This window comes from Nicotiana tomentosiformis, chromosome 8, assembly GCF_000390325.3.
Source record: "Nicotiana tomentosiformis chromosome 8, ASM39032v3, whole genome shotgun sequence".
Lineage (NCBI taxonomy): Eukaryota > Viridiplantae > Streptophyta > Magnoliopsida > Solanales > Solanaceae > Nicotiana > Nicotiana tomentosiformis.
This window is the reverse complement of record NC_090819.1, coordinates 82,303,063-82,311,685: the sequence shown is the minus strand read 5'-3', so window position 1 is coordinate 82,311,685 and position 8,623 is coordinate 82,303,063. Positions and strand designations below refer to the sequence as shown.

The 8,623-nt window shown below is 40.6% G+C and overlaps 1 protein-coding gene across 1 annotated transcript; it reads right to left on the bottom strand.

Annotated features, from left to right (window-relative positions):
* Positions 1-3,814: 3,814 nt before the first annotated feature.
* Positions 3,815-4,366, bottom strand: LOC138897735 (uncharacterized). Its single transcript, XM_070183744.1, has one exon. It carries the CDS (start codon positions 4,364-4,366, stop codon positions 3,815-3,817), a length of 552 nt encoding a protein of 183 aa, XP_070039845.1.
* Between the last annotated feature and the right edge of the window lie 4,257 nt (positions 4,367-8,623).

The following is an 8,623-nucleotide window of genomic DNA, read 5'->3' as shown; positions in this document are numbered from 1 at the left end:
AATACAAGAAAAGAAAAACAAAGAAATTAAACTAAACTAAGACGGAAACAAAAACAATGGCACTTACCTGAGGGAACTTGTGAGGATTTTGGGTTGGGAAGTTATGGAAGAGGAGAGATGAAGGGAAGGGGGTAGGGTTTGATTTTGAAATTGGGGGAAGGGGTAAGGGTTTGTGCGTTTGTTTTATTATGTTTAGAGGGGGTTATGGTTTAGATAAGAAGAGGAGAATAGGGGAGGGGGGGGGGGGGTATTTTTAAAGGAAATACAAATAAAGAATAAAAGAAAAGAAAGAAAAAATAACTAATTCAAAACCCTACAAAATGACGCCCAGTGCACGGTCGGTGCGTGGCCGCGCACGTGTGGCAGTAAGGGTATAAAAATGCTCGGCCATATGTGCAGTTAGTGCGCGACCGCTCACGTTTGACACACACACACACACACACATACACACACATACATACACACACACACACACACACACACACACACACACACATATATATATATATATATATATATATATATATATATATATATATATATATTTTCTTTCTAATATTGGGTTGCGTCCCAAGAAGCACATGATTTAACATCACGGCATGACTCGGGTTATCCCTTATCAAGGATCTTTCAAGTACAAGGTCGAGATCATTTTATCTTCCTCAACCATGCCCTGATAATGTTTTAGCCTTTGCCCATTAACTTTGAACTTGCGGGATCCATCTTACGATGTAATCTTGACGGCTCCAGTTGAATGCATCTCTACCACACGAAATAGTCGTGACCATCTTGACTTCAACTTGCCCGGAAACAACCTCATTCTTGAATTGTACAACAATACCATATCTCTAGGTTTAAAGTTCTGCTCAAGAAGATTTTTGTCATGCATCCTCTTCACTCTCTCCTTATATAATCTTGCACTTTCAAAAGCATGGTAGTGAAACTCATCAAGCTCGTGCAACTCAATGACTCTACTTGTAACTGCCTCTTATATGTCGAGATTCAACTGCCTCAATGCCCACCAGGCTCTATGCTCTAACTCCACTGGTAAGTGACACGCCTTCCCAAATACCAATTTATACGGCGACATGTCAATCAACGTTTTGAAAGCGGTACGATAGGCCTAGAGTGCATCATCTAACTTTCTTGCCCAATCCGTTCTTGTAGCATTCACGGTCTTTGTCAAAATACTTTTTATCTCTCTATTCGAAACTTCCACTTGCCCACTCGTTTGTGGGTGATACGGGGTGATAACCTTATAGCGTACACCATATTTTTCTAACAACTTTAAGAAGGCTCGGTTGCATAAATGAGTGCCTCCATCACTGATTATTGCCCTTGGAGTGCAAAATCGGGTGAAGATGTTCTTTCTCAAGAAACCAATGACCCCCTTTGCATCATTTGTAGGGAGCCCTGAAGCCTCTACCCATTTTGACACGTGGTCCACAACTACGAGTATATACTTTTTTCCATGTGAGCTGACAAAAGGCCCCATGAATTCGATTCCCTATACATCAAACACTTCTACCTCCTGAATTGGGTTCATGGGCATCTCATGTCGGTGGAAAATATTCCCGATTCGTTGGCATTCATCATAACCCTTCACCCAGAAGTGTGCATCTTTAAACAATGTCGGCCAGTAAAAGCCCGACTCTAACACTTTCGCAGCTGTCCTTACTCTCCCGAAATGGCTGCCATATGGGGATGCGTGACAAGCCTACAAAATAGAAGATTGATCTATCTCGGGGATACATATCCGGATCATGTTATCAATACAAATCCTGAATAGATAAGGCTCATCCCAATAATACATGCGACAGTCACGAAAGAACTTTTTCTTTTGGATCGAGTAAAGGTCATAGGGGAAAATACCGCTTGCCAGGTAGTTTGCAATATCTACATACCATGGTGCTACCTCCAGGCTCGTAGCCAACAGTTGTTCATCGGGTAAAGTCTCCACAATATATTCTGTCTCAAACTTCTTCTCTACTCCTTCCGGCCTAGACAAGTGATCAACCACTTGGTTTTCCGTTCCCTTTCGGTCACGGATTTCCAAGTCAAATTCTTGCAGCAGTAGCACCCATCAAATTAGGCGCGACTTTGATTCCTTCTTCTCAATTAGGTACCTGAGTACAGCATGGTCAGTATAAATAATTACCTGCGAGCCTATCAGGTATGACCTGAACTTGTCAAATGCGAACACTACTGCTAGCGTCTCCTTCTGAGTCACTGTGTAATTTAGTTGGGCACCACTCAAAGTTCTACTTGCGTAGTATGTTGGATGCATGACTTTATCTTTCCACTGCCCAATGACTGCTTGCACCGCATAGTCGCTTGCATCACACATCAGCTCAAATGGTTGCTCCAGTCGGGTACAACTATGATAGGTGCTGACACCAACCTCTTCTTCAATTCCTCAAAAGCTACCCTGCAATCTTCAAAAAACACAAAAGGGTGATCTTTTTCAAGCAATTTACACAAAGGGTTAGCAATTTTGGAAAAATCTTTTATAAACCGCCCGTAGAAACTGGCGTGGCCAAGGAAACTTCTTATTGCCTTGACGGAAGTGGGTGGTGGCAACTTTTCTATTACATCAACCTTTGCGCGATCCACTTTAATGCCCTTGGTTGACACTAGGTGTCCCAAGACTATATCTTCCTGTACCATAACATGGCACTTTTCCCACTTTAATACTAGAGTAGTCTCCATACACCTTTTCAATACTCTTTTCAAGTTCATAAGGAAGTCATCGAATGAGTTCCCCACCACTGAGAAGTCATCCATGAAGACCTCAATTATTTACTCTATCATATCTGTAAAGATGGCCATCATGCACCTCTGGAATGTGGCGAGTGCATTGCATAAACCAAATGACATTTCTCCGAAAGGCATAAATGCCATATGGATAGGTGAATAATGTTTTCTCTCTATCCTTTAGGGAAATAGAGATATGATTATACCCCGAGTATCCATCCAAAAAGCAAAAGTGAGACCTCCCTGCCAATCTATCTAGCATCTGATCAATGAATGGCAGTGGGAAATGGTATTTCTGGGTGGACTTATTCAACCTTCTGTAATCCATACATATTCGCCATCCCGTGACTGTTCTTGTTGAGATCAACTCGTTGTTCTCATTTTGCACTACAGTCATTCCACCCTTCTTTGTCACATACTGAACTGGGCTGACCCAGTTACTGTCAGAGATGGGGAACATGATTCCCGCATCTAACCACTTGATCACTTTTTTCTTCACCACTTCTTTCATGTTGGGGTTCAGCCATCTTTGATGTTCTCTGGAAGGTTTGTGCCCATCTTCCAATAGAATCTTGTGTATACAAAATACCGGGTTGATACCCTTAATATCTGCAATGGTCTAACTAATTGTAGTCTTGCATTCCATTAACACCTGCAAAAGCTGTTCTGCCTGCACATCTAACAAACTGGATGAGATAATAACAGATAAAGTTGAGTTAGGTCCCAAGAAGGCATACCTGAGGTGAGCTGGTAATGGTTTTAGCTCCAACTGTGATGGTTCTTCAATTGATGGCTTAGTTGGAGGGATTTTTATTTCTTCTAAGTGTAAAGGCTCAAATTCGAGCTATCTCTTCCAGTGCCCTTGCCCTTCAAGGGCCAAAACCCACTTTGCCAAGTCCTCACCATCCACCTTTTCTAAGTTCACGAGGCAGGCTGCTAGAGGGTCTTTTGCGTTCAGAGTCTCATCTTCCTCCTCCAAAATCACATCCAAGGCTTCTATCAGAGAGCAGTTAGCAAACTCACTGGATCGCCACATAGATTTCTGCACATTGAAAGTTATCTATTTATCGTTCAGTCTCATCTTTAGCTCCCCAGTTTCACAATCAATTGGAGCTCTCCCAGTGGCTAAGAATGGCCTTCCCAAAATTATGAGAATCTCCTTGTCAACCCGGCAGTCCAGAATGACAAAATCTGTCGGAAACATAAACTTTCCAACCTGCACCAGCACATCATCAAGTATACCTGATGGCCTCTTCACTGTTCGGTCGTCTAGCTGTAGTAACATGGATGTGGGTCTTGCTCTTCCAATGCCTAACCTTTTATAGATAGCCAAGGGCATCACGTTTATGCTTGCCCCCAAATCACAAAGTGCTTTAGCAAAAGCATAGTTGCCTATTGTGCATGGGATTGTGAAATTCCCTGGGCCGGACAGCTTCTCAGCTATGGGTCTCGTCACGACAACACTACATGCCTGAGTCAGTGTAACCATGGCCAAGTCTTGAAAGTCGAACTTACGAGACATCAAGTCCTTTTTCATTTTTGCATAGCCAGGCATCTCCTTCAAGGCGTCAATCAATGGAATGTTCTCCTGGATTTGCTTCAACATCTCCATGAATTTCTTATACTGCTCATCTTTCTGATATTTGACCAATCTCTAGGGGAAGGGTGTTGGAGGCCGCTTCTTTTATGTGATTTGAGTTTGAACCTGCTCGGGCATTGTTTCTACTGCCTTCTCTTGCACTAACTCAGTTTCCTTCGCACCCTCTTTTTCTTTGCTTGATTCAGCTGGTGTATGTTGTACCATCACCTCTGTCAACCTTGTTAAATCATCAACCTCGATTGGTACTAGCACAAGTGTTTCAGCTGGTCGGCTTTCGCGAGCAATTTCTTGCTCTAGATCAAGATCTCTACCATTTCTTAGACTCACCGCCATAAGCTGCTTCAGGCCTTGCTCTTTTGGATTGACATGCGTGTCTGCGGGCAATGTCCCTTGAGGACAATTATTCAAAGCCATAGATAACTGCCCTAATTGTATCTCAATGCCTTTTATTGCTGAGTCATGTGCTTCGACTTTCTCTTGCATTTTTCCATTAGACCCAATTAGTTGTTGTAACATTCCTTTAATTTTGGACAACCCGTCTTCTTGTCTCACTATCTGTTGTTGTTGAGGCTGTTGATAAGCTAGCTGCTGATTTTGCTGATTGTACCCCTGTTGCCTTTGGTAAGGCACAACTTGGCCCTGTGGTCTCATAACTCCAGGATTGTTGCCATTATTATACTACTGTTGTGCTGGTCTATATTGCTGATTTTGCTGTCCCTAATTCTGACCACCCTGCCTTTGTCCTCCATAGTAGGCCACATATTTCATATTTTTCTGATAGTTCTGGTTATCACTTTCCGCACTCCATGAGCATACATACGGTTGGTTAATACATGGTGTACATAAGCCCCCATTAGTCGCGTCAACTTTGTGTACCTGCTGCTTCTGGCCCGATTCATCAATCTTTTTGGTGAGAATGCTCATTTGCATCATCAGAGTGGCCATATTCTCGGCTATGGAGTTGTTTGGGTCCAAAGCCAGTGAGTGAATGACATAAGTGATCGTGGAGTCTCTTGTCATCCATCCTGAGTTTTGAGCCATTTTATCAAGTAAGATCTTGCATTCTCTGAATGATTTGCTAAAAAATGCTCCTCCTGATGAAGCATCAATATTGGCCTTCAAGCTGTCTGCCAATCCCATGTAGAACCTTTGCCCCAACATTTGATCTGGAATGCCATGATGAGGACACTTAACCAGCATACCTTTGAACCTCTCCCACATTTCTTGTAGTGCTTCTGTTGGTCTCTGCCTGAAGCTCAATATCTCATCAACTTGTTTGGCAGTCTTATTAGGTGGGTAGAACTTGTTCAAAAATTTCTTGACTAATTCTTCCCAAGTAGTGATGGAGTTTATGGGAAGTGAATTGAGCCAAGTCTGAGCCTCTTTCGTCACCGAGAATGGAAACAACAACAACCTTATTGCTTATGGTGTCACATTTGGTTGCCTTTGCGTGACACATATCGACATGGAATTTTTCAGATGTTGCTGAGGATCTTCAATGTATGACCCTGATAACAGTCCCTTATTCTGCAACAAATGTAGCATGTTGTTTGTGATTTGAAATGATTCCGCTTATATATGAGGGACTGCAATTGCGGTTGCCAGATTTTCGATGATGGGTTGTGCCCAATCATACAAGGCTGTTTCTGGCACAAGAGGCACCACACCCTGGTTGTTCGGGTCATTCGCACTATTTCTGTTGTTTGGTTTTTCTATTACATCTTCCATGTCTGGTTCGATTTGTTGTGTTGAGTTCTGTTGCTGTTTGTCTTTCTTGTTTGCACGATTCAATGCCTTGAAAACTTTCTCAGGATCTGATAATGTTTCGAACAATTCACCAGTTCTTGAGGAGTTTCTAGGCATGCACCTGTAACACCCAAGACTACAAACGTTAGAATTTCAATGTATTTACTTTAAAATGAAGAAAATTGACTACACTAAGAATTCTAGCACTTCTTTTTGCTGTAATTAATAACACCGTTAAATTTTCTGGCAACAACGTCAAAATTTTATCACACCCAACTATGCCTTATAAAAAGGATTAAACGGTCGTTGCAAATATAATCTGGTTTATAAGTTCGGAGTCGAATCCCACAGAGAATTAACGTACTAATCACAACTTTTAGTTTATCAAGAATTCACGTAATCAACTTCCAAAAATATTGAATAATGAATTGAGTGTTACTAACTAACTAACAACAAGGTAATTAAAAAGCTTTAAATTTTTATTTTTACTTCGGACAAAGCGAATGTTGTAGACAAGATTGGAAAGGTCTAGGGTTGCGATTTCCCCTCTTATCGGAATTCTCTCTGTTGCTTCTCCTATAAATTTGCCTAGATACTCTCTACCGATCGTGAGCACTTTAGCTATCGTAATTCTCTTCCGAGCAAATACAATAATTTACTAAACGTATTCTTGCGAACTACGCTAGCTAGCACTCGTTTACTTCTCACTGCGATCGCACCAAGGTTTTGTTATGCCTAATCCCACCTTTAAACCCTCCGTATTGATCCCTCATATACGTTAGGAGTGATGTTGTTTAACAACTACCTAAATATGTACCCTTTTCCAAGTAATACATACTAAATAGGTATAGCCGATTGAGGGCCCTTCAATCAACCACAATAATCACGTAGCTGAACACGTAGGAAAAATTCAATGGCAAAATTATATTAAATGCAACAAAGATTCATCCTCCAAGAGGTTCCATAGAATAAAGAGTTTAGCTACTTATAATTGTTTTAACAATCACAACATAAGAATTCATCATCAATGATAAAAAAAAAAAGGGAGAAAGAAAGATAAAAACTCGTTTTCAAATCTTTCGTCTTTCTCCTTGCCTGTTCTTGCCTTCAAAATTCTCCTAAAAACCAAGATACCCTCTTTTTGGGCAAGCTGGGCTTCATATAGGTCTAGGACAGTCGCCTCTGAAATTATAATTTTAGCCCTGGAATAATTTTTCTCGGAAGGACGTGCGCGGCCGCGCAACTGGGCAGGTGACCGCGTATCTGGCAGCACACTTTGGCCAGTTTCTGCCTGACTTGCGCGCCCCAGTGCTCGGCCGCGCACCTGGGCGATTTTCTGCACTCGTCTTTGTTCTTCTTTTTAAATGTGCTAACCTCCTTCGATCCTCGAACAAACTCCCAATTTACTCCATAAGCCTTTACTTGGCCTTCAACGCTCCATATTATATCAAAACACTCCTTAACCTCATTGTAGCCCGGAGTTGCTCCTGCAAAGCATAAAAATACTCAATCAGAGCAATTAAAGCTCAAACATCGGTGAAGTGCAGACAATTTAGAGTGCAAATAGTGGCCAAATTATATAGTTATAGCCTACTATCAACCTTTCATAGTTATTACCTTGACACCAAGAAAGAATTTGATACTTATTTCTATCCTACTAGTTAATCCTGATTCAATATTAGAATTATATGGTATTTCCCCTGATAGTTGAAGATATTTATCTATGGATAATTCTTCTTGATTCAATTATTATATGTAACGGAATAGCTAGTTTCCTTTGTCAAGATCCTTGTAGCATTTTTTTCCTCGTTTGTTTTCATTCTTTAGTGAAAATGGCTAGACAGGGACAAATATGGACACAAGTCGTTTGGTTACCATGAATCATGATGATTAGATAGACAAGGATATACCAGTAGTTTAGCCATCCCACTTCTTTACAAGATAGTTAATCCCACCAATTTAATACAAAATTGTTTCAGGGATTAACTAATACCCATAATCAAACGCTGAATAAAATAATCTCATATTTTATCTCGGGATTATTATCCCTTGTCCCACCAACCAAATGAAAACTAATTTTATCTGTAGTGAGAAATTGCTGAATATAAATGAGAGAAAACTATAAAATTGTCTCTTGATCAGGACAACTTCATTATGGATAAGAAATTTCCTACATGCGACCAAAATATAATTCAAGAAAGGAAATGAGCCTTCCAAATTGATGTATAGCATCAAAAGTCAAATGCCACTATGCAATAAAATGGCTGTATTTAGTTTTGTGGACAAGAAACTTCAGCTAAGAACAATGCTATGATAGCTGGTGGAATATCAATAGGTCATGTTAAATTATTGATTTGTCTTTTTTCTTAATCAAAACTTTCATTGGATAAATATTTAAAAGAATTAATCTCTATGAATTAAAGTTGAAATGTAGGAATGGAAGATTGAATTAATGATCCGACATCTACCCCCCCCCCCCCCCGGGCAGGTAACATCAGTTTTTTCACAATACATGAAATATTT

Coding starts and splice junctions, on each gene's coding strand:
- LOC138897735 (XM_070183744.1), bottom strand. CDS start 4,366: ATGGAGATGTTGAAGCAAATCCAGGAGAACATTCCATTGATTGACGCC.